This window comes from Oncorhynchus tshawytscha, linkage group LG03 (assembly GCF_018296145.1).
Source record: "Oncorhynchus tshawytscha isolate Ot180627B linkage group LG03, Otsh_v2.0, whole genome shotgun sequence".
Lineage (NCBI taxonomy): Eukaryota > Metazoa > Chordata > Actinopteri > Salmoniformes > Salmonidae > Oncorhynchus > Oncorhynchus tshawytscha.
In genome coordinates this window covers 57,174,748-57,188,738 of record NC_056431.1, presented here as the reverse complement: position 1 = coordinate 57,188,738, position 13,991 = coordinate 57,174,748, and the positions used below count along the sequence as shown (strand labels likewise).

General features: G+C 41.3%; 1 protein-coding gene and 1 pseudogene across 6 annotated transcripts in view; one reads left to right on the top strand and one right to left on the bottom strand.

Annotated features, from left to right (window-relative positions):
* The window catches only part of LOC112239644 (leucine-rich repeat and calponin homology domain-containing protein 1), a 126,450-nt gene extending 122,006 nt beyond the window's left edge, over positions 1-4,444 (top strand). For 4 of the 6 annotated variants that reach the window (XM_042319720.1, XM_042319725.1, XM_042319722.1 and 1 more), the window contains one exon: positions 694-2,523. In XM_042319720.1, the coding sequence (XP_042175654.1) occupies positions 694-972 (279 nt within the window). In that variant the 3' untranslated portion in view covers positions 973-2,523. Of the gene's footprint in view, positions 1-693; positions 2,524-3,142 lie in introns of those variants that run through there. The other 2 variants (XM_042319726.1, XM_042319723.1) reach the window with 1 other exon arrangement.
* Positions 4,445-6,170: 1,726 nt separating this feature from the next.
* Positions 6,171-8,097, bottom strand: LOC112224339 (annotated as a pseudogene).
* Positions 8,098-13,991: the final 5,894 nt, after the last annotated feature.

Genomic DNA, 13,991 nt, shown 5'->3' with positions numbered 1-13,991 from the left:
ATCCTGCTGCTGATTCTACTGCTGCTTGCTGGCTGAAATGTCGCTGCCTCACTGAAACAGGTACTTTGCGCTGGATTGAAAGCTAATGCTAGCGAATGCAAGCGAAGGTGTAGCTGGCTAACACCACCCGCATCCTCATTGCTCCTAACGCTCCACACCCAAGCATGGCCTGCTTTCTGAAAGAGACAGAGTTCAGTTTTATAAATGTAAGTCACACACTCACCCACACGCTCGCTCTCTCTCTCTCTCTCTCTCAAAAAGCAGCCCTGCACGTCGCCCTGGTAACCCACGCCTGCGCAGCCCTGCAAATAAATACACCTTGACCTCTGTTCCCACCGGTTAACATCCTGCCTTGTTTCTCTCTGTTCTATTTTCCTGCCGGACCACCCTCCCTCTTTCTTCTCTTCATCTACCTCTTATTTGTCTTTTCCTGGCATTCCCTTCCCATTTTCTTCCTTCTTCCTATGGTATTTTCTGTTCTTCTTCCCTGTCTCATTGTTCTCCTCCACTTCTATCTGACTGGATTTCTCTTCTTCGTGTGCAATATCCATCGATGTTCCTCTGTGACCCCTTTCCTTTTATCCATCTGTATCATTCTTTCCCCCGTTTTTCATTCTTCTCCTTTCATTCCTTCTTCTCCTTTCATCTTCATTCACCTTGTATGTTTCCTCCTCTTCCTCCTTGGGCCCTCAGTCTTCCCTCTGCTCAGCTTATGACATCATCCAGTGTCACCTGCGGCCGATCCGGGTCACCGTGTGCGCCCTGGTCGCCATGGAGACCCCCACAGAGGGGCGGGACTCAGACAGACAGGGAGAGGTCCCAAACCCAACCCCTGCCCCCGAGGCTTCTACACAGGTGGCCCAGGCTCCGCCTCCAGCATGGCAGCCGTGGGACCTGATTTGCTCGAGCCTGTTACACATGTTCTGTCTTCTCCTGCTGTTTGTGGCCTATAGCTGGAGTGAGCTGACGTAACACTACCTGTCAATCTCCTGTCAAAGCCCGCCCTCCTCTCAGCCCTGCCCTCCGCATGTGCCAACACTTCTCCTCCCCAATCCTCCTCTTTTTCTTCAACCTCTTGTTTCTGTGCTCTTCTCCTCTGTCTGATTCACACACACAAGTGTCTCTCATACATAATTGCATTCATGCACAGATTGCAGATGCGCACCATTAAACTCCAATAAATACCGACTCACAACCTCACACACATGCATTCGTATACTGTCCCCACCAATAACGCACATTCCAACTGTTGAAAGGAATCCTGGAGCTTGTACACAAAAGTTACCTGAAGTCTCTCTGCAACTCTTTGGCCAATGCGTCAAGTCAGACTGTTCGTTTTATTAATGCCCTCCGGGGTCACAGACACGTGGTATGGGGGTCATACACACTGATTCCCCATGTGGTCATACGGTCTCTTGGTTCCATACAGCTTGTCTAGTTTGGGTCCAGTCCAGGTAAGCACAGAGCACTAGTAGAGCTCCTCCATCATGCTGGATCTTGGAGCTTTTTTGTTGCATTGGTCAGTCTCTTCAAGACTCCTCAGATACATTATATCAACTGTATTTACACCTGTACGTCTGTTTGAAGGAAATGGCAACGCTCAGTAGTAATGCCATCCATGAGACAACGACACAACAGACAGTGTATAGGTTTGGACCTAATAAACACACCACTTATGACTAGACTGTAAAATGTCACACGGCACACTGTCACTAAATAAGGTTCAATAATCACATCACTACTGCACCTCTCTACCACTCTACGTTACTCTCGTTCTAATATAGTGTATTTACCCTGGGGTAGTTACATGACTACGGTTCAGTATGTATACTTTTTGGCCCAACTGTTGTACTATTCTGTCAGGCCATATATTACGTTTCTTATTTTAAAACCCCAAGAGGGTACATTGGATGGAAGTTTGGAAGTTTTATTTTACCCAACTTTCTTACTCCCAAGCACCTGGACTGAATACAAGGTGTGAAAAGATCCATCATTTCTAAACATACAAACCATTTGCACATGCAATATTACAGAACGGACTAATGTGGAGGTCTTATGTTGAAGGGCTAGTGAATATGAGATGTGTTCAGTAATATGTGAACTGTACTAGAAGCTCATTCCTTTAAATGAGAACTTTGAGGCCAGCAGTGCTGCTACTGTCCATTGACTGATGTATGTATGTATGTATGTATGTCTGTAGTTGAATTTAAAGCAATGAGGGTTAACCTTCTTTTCTGACTTAATTTAAAAGCCATGGATGTAGTGTCCACAATTTCCCCCAAACTGTCCATCCGTTTCTATCCATATTTTCCTTTTAACTCTGTTAGCTTATTCACTGTCATGTCAACCTTGCCAGCGACTATATTGGAGTGCAATTGGTTCGCCATTACTGTATACTATTAGTTGGCTGTGTTTTAACTCATAGTCAGTGCTGATTTTGATGGACCTTGAGGCTTTTTCTGACTTGTATATCTGATGGTGTGAATGGAACTGGTAATAAATGTACAGTTTGGGGTTATTCTATTCGGTCTCTGTGTTGCTGTTCTCTGAAGGAGGATGATGAATGAAGTGCTGTTTCTTCATATAGGTTATTCAGCATACTTCCACATACACCTGTACTGTCTGTATGTTCACTCATCACCATAGTTGCATTGAGGTGTCTTTTTGATTGACTTGTTTTTTTCTGCCTCCTCGTCTCTCTCTTTATGTCCCACTCACTATCTCCGCTCCCTCCTCCCCCGACTCTCGCTCCCTCCTCCCCCCCACTCTCCCTCCTCCCCCCACTCTCCGCTCCCTCCTCCCCCCTCTCCGCTCTCCCCTCCCTCCTCCCCCCCCTCTCCGCTCCCCCCCACTCTCCGCTCCCTCCCCCCCTCCTCCTCCCCCACTCTCCGCTCCCTCCTCCCCCCTCCACCCCCACTCTCCGCTCCCTCCTCCCCCCACTCCCCCCCTCCTCCCCCCCACTCTCCGCTCCCTCCCCCCACTCCCGCTCCCCCCCCCACTCTCCGCTCCCCCCCCACTCCTCCCCCCCCACTCTCCGCTCCCTCCTCCCCCCTCTCCGCTCCCGCTCCCTCCGCCCCCACTCCCGCTCCCTCCCCCCCACTCTCGCGCTCTCTCGCTCTTTCTGTGTGTGGAACCTCGACAGGATAAGCTGTGTTTGCCTCATCACATACTAGAGGAGAAGGGTATGATCAAGGTGAGCGTGACGGTCCAGGCGCTGGTGGATGAGACCTCAACCAAGCAGGCTCTCTTCACGTGAGAGGGAAGGAGACCAACCTATAGACAGATACACACCACTTAGTCTGGGGTTCATTTTGTCAAAGTGACGAACACCGTTGCCATTGTACCTCCTGAAATAGTATTTTCCAAGGGATTGTAGCCTGTATCGCAGTCTTCCTTTCGTGATTCTTACAACCATGGTTTCAAGTTATAATGTGATGCATGGGGTGCCCTAAAACACAGTAGTGGGCTGTACTAATGTGGATATTCGAAGCTGACAGAGGTGTCCACATGGATGATTTTTAATTCTTACAGGAGTGCCCTGGTTTGTTATGGGAGCCTCCAGTACCCTTGGACACTTCTGTAGCTTGAACCCTGCCTACAACAACTTCTAGCATGCTGCACTGTGTATGATTGACTATGCATTTCATGGGCTGTCAGTTTCTACCCCTCTATTTCTAAGGCCAGGTATTATCACCCTCACTAATTTCAGACTAGACACCTAACACTCCAACATAGCGGTCTCTCTGCTACAGCTTCCCTATTTAAAGATATTTATAATAAATATGGCCACGTGGTTGAGAGTTGTATACATTGAAAATAATCCCCCAAATATTTTTCTCTAATAGCTAATATATTTTAGGTATAGTTCTGTATACTGTATGTTTTACTTTGAATTTGTCTCTCACCTCGTCTGTGGAGGTTGAAATGTTGTCCTAAGATTGTGGGAACCTGGTGTTTATGAATTGGAATCTGTGGGTATGTAACTCAGGGGAGGTTGTGGGCTTACTACACTGTTATGATCCATTCCCTAGACTGCTTATTTGTCAATGGTATTACTTGCGTGTGGTGTGTGTGTGTGTGTGTGTGTGACTGCATGCGTGAGAGACAGAAGAAAAGAGTTAGATGGAATGAAAAAGAGCGAATGAATGGGTTTGTATGTCCTAGTACATTCTATACTGCTAAATAGCCTTGAAGTGTCTGGTGATGCTGACCATGTCAGGTGGTCATGTAGGACCAGCAAAGTAACTGAAATGCATTCACTGATTTAGAGACACTGTTGGCACCATCTGAAGAGTAGTGCTTGAGTGCCCAATATCCTACTACTACACAAACAGCAGAACACTCCAATATAAGCATACTAGGTGTGTGTGTGAGTGAGCGGTGGTGTTTTTTTTTTATTGTACAGATATAATGCATTTTCTACAGCTTGGTATCCAAAGCTTAAGCTTAGCAGTAAAATCAAACAATGTTTCACTGGATAGATTTGACAGTTGCCATAACAACTAAACAGTTTTTTTTCAGAGCCACTTATGATCTAATGTCTTTAGTATGGTAATATCTTTTTTTATGAGAAGTGGTGATGTGAAGCTGTAATGTGATGATGGTTTGTGCCAAGTGGGGTTCGTATTTAGAAAGTATTTATAACTTTATTAATAGTATTTCTTTTAAATATTTTAGTTAAACTAACAGTCACTGCCATACATAATCAGCCACACTTCTCAGGCAAAGTGAACAATCTCTTAGAATCAGGATCTGGAGTGATCTTGTTAACATGGCTATAATGTAAAGTAAAGTCATATTTACAACAGTATGACAATTCATGTACAGCTAACTGCCAAAACCGCTTCAATACACTTCATGCGCCTTGGCTGGAACTCTTGGAGGGATGCAATGCCATTCTTCCACAATTTGGTGTTTTGTTGATGGTGGTGGAAAACGTTGTCTCAGTCGCCTCTCCAGGATCTCCCATAAGTGTTCAATTTAGTTGAGATCTGGTGACTGACACACACACACACACACACAAACTTAAAATGATGGGCAACTGGGATTTGTTCTACATACATGACCCTAAGCAGGATGAGATGTCTTAATTGCTTAATTAACTCAGGAATCACACCTGTGTCGACGCACCTGCTTTCAATATACTTCGTATCCCTCATTTACTCACGTGTTTCCTTTATTTTATCAATTACCTGTATATAATGTAGCTTATATTTAAAATAATTCACAATGCATAAAAAATATTTTAAAAATATGCACATTAATGCTACTTTAATACTCAAAGTAATTGCCTTTCCACTTAGCTAAATATAACTACTAACGGGTAAAAATACCAGTATCCCCTTCTCCCAGTTCTAACGTTTCCTTCAATATTTTTATGATCGACCAGAGAGATGTGGAGACTGAAGGGAAATGTGACAGGGATATTTGTTAAGAGAAAGTTGCTGTGTAGTTTATTTCACTTTTAGTCATTATGGAGGTTTGGGCCCTGCGCTGCAAACCTTTTTAGAAACTTAACGAGGGGACTTGACATGAAAAGAGATCATTACTTTACTATTCATTGATTAGTCATTCAATCCTTTTGACCTTTTGGGAGGTTGATGTTTATTGTCATGAATCTTGCCCTGGAGACAGAATTAAGGATTTATGCTAGATGGGCCAGCTGCAAAGTCAAAGTTGGCTATATTGAAAAAATGAATAGGTTTTTAAATTTATGGTTGGCCATTAGGGTTAGCAGTGTGGTTATGGTTCAAATCTGATATGACTTTGTGGCTGTGCCAGCTAGTGACCACTCTGCAGAGCTGCCTGCAGGGCAAGATTCATTACAATAAATGCCAACCTGCCTTTAGGAGTGGCTGTGTGGCTGCCTACAGGCCTGAAATGATCTGCACTTTAAAAATAAGTATTTATAGTTGTTTGTTTTGGCAACTAACAAATCTGAGCTCCATTTTGATTTAGAAATGTGTGTATGGCATAATAAGAAATGAATTTGAACTATATCATTGTGAGAAATGTTATAACCACAGTGTAACTGTTGACTGCTGAGTGTTGAGCAGTTGTTTTCTACCTTTCTCTGTACATAGTCCTGAAAGCGTGTACTCAGTTTTGTACTTATGATTGGGAGGACATTTATTTTAAAGTGATGGTTTTTTTGTATGTTTTTTTTTGCATTTTGATGTACCATATACAATTTTGTACCTTTTGTCAAATTGGTGTATTTGTTGTACAGCAATTTGGATTTGATTGCATGAAACACCCCTTTAACGTCACCGTAACTGCTGTGAATACTGTATATATTTCTCATCACTTTGAGTAAAGACCTTATCTGAAAAAAACAGTCTTATGTTTGGTCTTTAGTCCACATGTGTTTTGTATTGGTCTCAGATGTCAGTGTGTGAGCCTAAGGTAATAAGATGGAAACAAATGTAATCAAAAGGAGTAACATTATTATTATTTTTATCCAGTTGGAGTGACCATGTGGGTGGCAAGCAAGCTCCTCTTAACAAACATCCTGCTCTCACTATTATCTTTTTCTCATCTTGACTCAACACAGCAGGTGTGTTCATTTCAGCTCACCAGGCGTATCAGGTTAATGTCAGTTCACCAGGCACCTACGTCTCTCTGTATGGGACAGGTGCATAGTAGCAGGTGCACAGTTGGGAGGAGAAGGCATAGAGGAGAACGCCTGGTTGGGTTCTGGTCCAGCAGTCATGGTCTTAAGCGTTGAGGAACTTGGCATGGTGCTTAATGTGGTCGTTGATGAAGAAGTAGCTATGGTCGTAGCCCTGAAGGCGACACGGACATTACAATAACACTTCATCTGGTACAAAACACAATAATTCCAATTCCAAACTAAAGTACAGCACATTAAATTGTTAAATATCAAACAGTTGCTGTAGTTGGCCACTGGGTGGAAGCACTGACCGGCTGCAGCCTGAACACCACAGGGATCTTCTCTGAGCAGGAGGCGATCAGGTTGTCAGGAAGCAAATGACTGGCCGACAGGAACTAGTCATTACTGCCCTGGTCGATCAGGATGTCCAGCTGAGGGCCGGAGTAGGATGCTGCAAGCATCGTGACATCATACGCCTGGAGAGCGGGATGATTCCATGTATTGGTCTGGAATTCTATTCCGCCAGCAGGGATCTCTAGTTGGTGTTTAGTGTGAATTGATCCCTTTGATTTCTTCAACCCCCCCCCCCCCATACTATACCTCCCAGGCTTTCTTGTCTTTTCCCAGGTACCCATTGAAGGCCTTCTGGCTGGGGTTGCAGATGGTGGCAAACAAGAGAGACAGACTGTAGAGAGGGGTGGGGGCTTCATTCACATGTGTATATTACATAATGACTATATCATGAGTTGTAAGACTGTGACTTGCCATGCCTTGTGTTTTCCAGGGTTCTTCAGGGCTCCGTGTCCCCCACCATGGAGTGGCCAGAAATAGACATGTTCTCTTGGTCAGTGGGGAAGTTAGCGTTGATCAAATGAGAGAGTTGAGAGAAGAAGAAAAAAGAACAAAGAGACCGGGGGAGAGTTGTATCAGGGGACAGCAGTATCAGGGGATTCACAATAGTAAATGCTATCATGTGACCCACACACCTCTGACGTAGGCGTACATGCGGTAGTTGCTCTTCCAGGTCTCCCTGGTGGCGTTGACATAGAAACCAGCCCCTGTGCCAAAGTCCCAGCTCTCATCTTTACCCTCGATGTTATAACCACCTGAACACCACAGAAAGAGAGGGAACAAGTGAGGGTAGGAGTGATAAGTGTGTGCGGTTGGTCGTAAGTGGGCTGGTGTCTGGTGCAACGCTGATGATTCCATGCTCAGAAGCTGCATGCTGACTGCCAGCATAGGTGATGAAGTTCTGCTCCATGCAAGTCAATCCCGTTTAGTACAGACACATTAACATTCTCAGAGTCAAATCCATAGAGATACTGTGTGTTTATCTGCAGATGGTAGTTCATCATACATTATGTTAGTTTGTAGAACTCACCTGAGAGCCCGTACAAGACAGGACACTTCCCATTCTCAGTCTTGGGAGGCAGGTAGATGGCAAAATTAATTTGACACTTGAGCTCAGTGCTGGACAAAGACATGCATTATGTTACATTTATGACTAGTTTTCCACCGAAGGTGGATTCGAAATCAATGGTGTATATAATATATAAAACGAAATTAATTCAAAAACTGCAGTGTGCTGCATTGATGTATTACAAATGTGGCTATAGTCACGTGAGATTTACCTTCTGGTAGCCACTTGAGGGCCATAGTTCAGTTACCTTTGACAAGCCCAGTAAGAAAGTGTTACATAATTATTGGAATTCTTTAAAAAATCTTGCTGCAAAAGTTTTGATTAAAATATAACATTGCATTTTTTTTTAAACTACTAATAGAATGTTATGCATGCTAAAAATGAAAGTCGCGGCTCATAGTCCACAACTGCATGCAAAATTAGAATAGAAAATTGTTCGAATGTCATTGGACAGCCAGGGCAGAGGACTCGACAAAGAAGGGTCCAACCAAGGAGAGGGTCCCAAAACAACACGAGCTAGATACCAGCCACATGAAGACTTCCGGTTTTCGGACATTGCTTTCAAAATAAAGGTTTGTGATAAAACGCTATGCGTATGATACGAAATAAATATTTTTTTGAGCTTTGCAATCAATGCATGCTAAAATTCTGTAAAAATGTTTTTTTTTTAAATGAACAATTATAAATACAATGGGTAAAATCTAAACTAAACTACTAAATATAAACTACTTTAAGATAAATAAGATAAAGCCTATATGGTGGAGCACATTGAGAAATGGTTGGAGCTTAAGTAAATTAATGTCAAGAACATAATATACAATTAATTATTTTGATTGTATGAGTCTTGTTTATTTATTGGTGCTATTGTTCAAGGATTCAATTTTGAAATGTAATGTTTAAGAAAAGTATTGCTGTATTTTTGTTGTATTGCACAAACAAATTGCACTGTACATGAAAAAAATAGGATTGTGTCTATAAAACCAGGGTCCAGTCTACTCACTAGGGTCCCTAGAATACAGATCAGATGTGTTTGAACAAAAAGCTAAGTAATAGAAAGTGTTGCAGGACTTTTACTGTGGTCAAACAGCTTAAAATTGGGTGCCTGGACACTAAGTACAAATATAACACTGTATAGGAAAAAGGATGATTTGTGCCGATGTAAAAGTGGGGTGGGAAGTACTCAGAATCTACATATGGTGTTAATTTGAGTGTTGCTGGCCTTTCACTCCGCCCATTACATGGGCCACAATGCAAATCACTGCATATGCATTACATATGGGCTTATAGAGAGAGAAATATGATTTGTGCCGATGTAAAAGTGGGTAGGGGAGTACGCAGTAGGCTCTGTACAATCTATATATGGTCTCATTTCACGAGGTTCTGATATATGGAGTGTTTCTGGACTTTTACTGTGGCTAAACAGCTTAAAATAGGGTGCGTGGACAATACAGTACAAATATAGCACTGTACAGGAGAAACTATTATTTGTGCCGATGTTTCATTCTCAAGTTTTTCTTTCAGTAATTGCAGTGAATTGATTTAATCCGAATCCAAAAGTTATTTATTTGTGCGTTGTTCAGATTTTATGTTTCTGAACACTGATGTATCTAGTCCAATGTCACTTCTGTTCTGAGCATCCAAACATCGTGGGGTCGGCGTTGGCTATTAATTCCCTGTGCACCTTATATGCGGCAGTATTATGTAATGGCAATGCAAGTTGGTCCATCTCTGGTGCTCGAAATGGTCTTTATATGCCATCTTCATCTGAATGTATGATATCGCCTGAATATGAGACATGGAAATCTAGTGCATTCACAGTGTCCAGAATAACTAATTTTATCTTGCATGAAGAATGGCTACAATATCCATTTATTTTAAGACACGTCTTTTTATATCCTTTTCTGAGCCACTGAAAATTGATATCGAAAAAGCACTACCCAGTAAGGATTAGACTCTTTAATCTTTCCTGCAAATAGGCTTACCCATTAAAACCTTTTGAAATACCTACCACTTCAACGTTTGCCTCATCTGACAAAGCACATTTCAATGTATCTTCGCTTATTTCAGTGTATCCTCGCTTATTTCAGTGTATCCTCGCTTATTTCAGTGTATGCTGCTCATCTGGCTCAGTTGTCAGAGTTTACGATTTCCTCATCTGATAAACCTCTTACACAACTTTATCTCGAAGTGCTAGTTTCATTCCCAATGTCTTGGGAATTAAAACGACCACTTTTACATCGGCACCACTGACACTTCCTCATACAAACTCTTGGCCACATCAGGATGAATGTAGCAGTTTCTTTATCCTCAAAAGTGTATACATTTTGCATATTAAGTTTTGCAGTATGAGGGTGAATGTCTACTGGTTCTCTGAGCAGTTGACATTTCCTCATTTAAACTCTCCACAGGCAGGCAATAGGTTTAGAACCTGAGCCTCATTTACATGATCTGTTTGTACCATTTTGTTTAATTTCACCTTGTTGTCACTAGCAATATAATGTATAAATGTGTCACAGTCGTGTAGAAATGACAGTCTGTCTTTGAAGAAGTTGGCTTCTTAACTAATCACCTGTTAATCATCGGTGTTTGGCACCTCCATTAGCGCAAGGCAAGTACATGAAAGTCGTGTATGGAATGGAATTTTATTTCACAGTAGCTAAAAACATTTTTTTTTACTGTTAAGGTGTTTTGTGTTTCCAACTGATATTCAACAGAAAAACAGTAAATTAATTTATTGTTTTGGAATGAATTTAACATGCAGGATTAAATGTAGGCATGACAAGAGATGGAACATTTTGGTTAGTAGAACCCCAACTGAGTATTTTCCACCCAGTTTATTTGCAATTATTCAAATATTACATCACATTAATATGCTTTTGGGTCACATATTTGCCATGTATTTGGAGATAGGCTGACAGTGACAACTCTAAAAGTGTAGCTGTCCATGGTGCAAATGTCAACATAACATTTCCTATGGCCTGTTTTGTATTGTAGGGATTCTAGTGAGTAGACTGGACACACAATTATGGACACACAATCTATTGTTTTCCCTGTACAGTGTTATATTTGTAACATATAGTGTCCAGACAACCCACTTTAAGCTGTTTGACCACAGTAAAAGTCCAGAGACCCATGACATGACACAATATATACATTCTACAGACCCTACTGAGTATTCCCTACAATACTTTTACTGTGGCACTAATAGTTTTTGCTCTATATGCCAATATGATTCCATATTCAGTGATTCGCATTGTGGCCATTTATTTGACCTTGGAACATGTTTTAAAACTCAAATTGACTCAACGTTAATGTGTAGACAATTATAAATGCACGTTTTTGACACGTTTCCACTGTTACGTGGGGGACTTTTATTTTGAATGTTTCCGAAATTCCTTGACCCGGAAGTACTTTTCTTTTAGCGTTGCTGACGATACAGCGTTGCTGATCAATACAGTTAACGCTCTAGGTAGCCAACTTGAACAATAACATCTGCAAAAAGCACCAACTTGAATGCATGCAGCCTCTGGAAAGCGCTAGGTAAACTCACGGGGCAAAAAGTCTTATAAGGATGAGCATGCAGCTACTGTAAATTACAGACAGAACGTGCAACATCGTATAGGTTTATGTATAGCTGTCTGGCTTATTCTAGCCATTCCTATCCTACAAGCAAGCTGCAATTTTTCATGTTCCCGTAACTTGTACTTTGTGATTATAGCTAGATACATTGCAAATAATGATATATGATGTACACTGACATACATTGTTTAAATTACGACTGAAGGGAATAACTTCACTTTGGCTACTTCCCCACTGTTTTGGGTTCCAGAGTCCAGCGTGTGGTTAACGTAAGACGTCATGAGGACGCATCCCCTTCCATCTCCATTCTACAAGTATATGACGACAAGCCACCGAATGGTGGCGCTGTAGTCAAAGAAATGTTGAGAGGCCCCTGAGTAAACTGTAAAACTATTGCTGTCTCCCTATTGAAAAACAACCATTTAAAAATGTATGACTTAAAAAAGGAAACAAATAGTAGCATGATCTATTCTCTGTTCATCAGAGTCTGTCTGCCTTACTAATTATTATGTATTATTCTTAAAAATATGTAAAATATGTTTTACTTGTCTGATTCATTTCCTTTAATTAAACCATTAAACTAAAATCATGTACTACCAGATAGCAGTTGCTTCCTGGAATAAACAATGCTTACATTTTGCTAGGACTAGGCCCACATGAGTGCCTCCCCACTGGGCAAAAACTGGTTGAATCAACATTGTTTCTACTATATTCCATGTGATTCCATTGAATCAATGTGGAAAACTGATTACATTTTCAAAAGTCATCAACGGAAGGGAATTTAGTCTTTTTTTCACCCAACTTAACCTAAATCCAATGACATGGTGACATTTTGTGTTGATTTCAAGTTAAATTCACGTTAGTTGACAACTCAATCAAATGTAAATCAAAACTAGATGTGGAACTGACATCTGTGCCCAGTGGGTCATCTCCCCGAATGCAATCAGGGCTGGCGGTAATACGTTATATTGGTACCTGTATTAACACGCCTCATCCAAAAACAAATTGGAACCTTGGAATAACAAGAAGCTCGCTGGAGCGAGATGACGTTAATCAGCAGAATAATTAGCTCTCTCCAATATAATGATGTGTCTTACAGACCTGAGGTCATTTAAGTTGCTGCAGCATAATCAAAGTGGAAATGCTCATCAGCTCAAAATAAACCTTGCTCGGCTACAGTCTAGTTTGAAGAAGCCATCAGCCATCTCGCTGTTGTGGATGGTTGAATGATCCTCATTCGCCAGCACTTTTGTTGGTGACACATGCATTCTGTGTAAAAGTGTCAAGTAGCCATTTGGATTGAGGGCCCTTCTCTTGTCAAATAAGGCTCTTTATGATTATGCAGCTGGGCATGTGCTTGTATATGAATCCTTTACAGTGACTTCAGAAAGTATTCACACCCCTTGACTCTTTCCACATTTTGTTGTGTTACAGCCTGAATTTAAAATGGATAAAATGTAAGATTTTTTGGTTAAAGGGAAATTATTATATTTTTGAAAATTTTACAAATCAATTAAAAATGAATAGCGGGAAATGTCTTTCGTCAATAAGTATTCAAGCCATTTGTTATGACAAGCATAAATAAGTTCACGAGTAAACATTTGCTTAACACGTCACATGAGTTGCAATAATAATGTTTAACAGTGAATTTCAAACACAGATTCAAAGACAAAGTACAAGGAGGTTTTGCAGTGCCTCGCACAGAAGGGCACCTATTGGTAGATGGGCCAAAAAATAAACAGACATTGAATATCCCTTTGAGCATAGTGAAGTTATTAATTACCCTATGGCTGGTGTATCAATATACCCAGTCCTAACTCAGTTGCCGGAGAGGAAGGAAACCACTCAGGCATTTCACCGAGGCCAATGGTGACTTTAAAACAATTACAGATTTTAATGGCTTTGACAGGAGAAAAGTGAGGTTGGATCAACAACATTGTAGTTACTCCACAATACAAACCTAGCTGACTGAGTGAAAAGAAACATACGTCCTGTTTTTAACAATGCACTAATGTAATTCTGTAAAAATGTGGCAAAGCAATACATTTTTTGTCCTGAATACAAAGTGTTGTTATGTTCAGGGCAAATCTAATACAACACATTACTGAGTACCACTCTCCATATTTTCAAGCAATAGTGGTGGCTGCATCATGTTATGGGTGTACTTGTAATTGTTAAGTACTGGAGAGTTTTTTCAGGATAAAAAAGTAAACAGAATGGAGCTAAGCACAGGTAAAATCCCAGAGGAAAACATGGTTCAGTCTGCTTCCCACCAGACACTGGAGAAGAATTCACCTTTCAGCAGGACAATAACCTACTACAAATCTACTATAAGGCCAAATCGACACTGGAGTTGCTTACCAAGAAGGCAGTGAATGT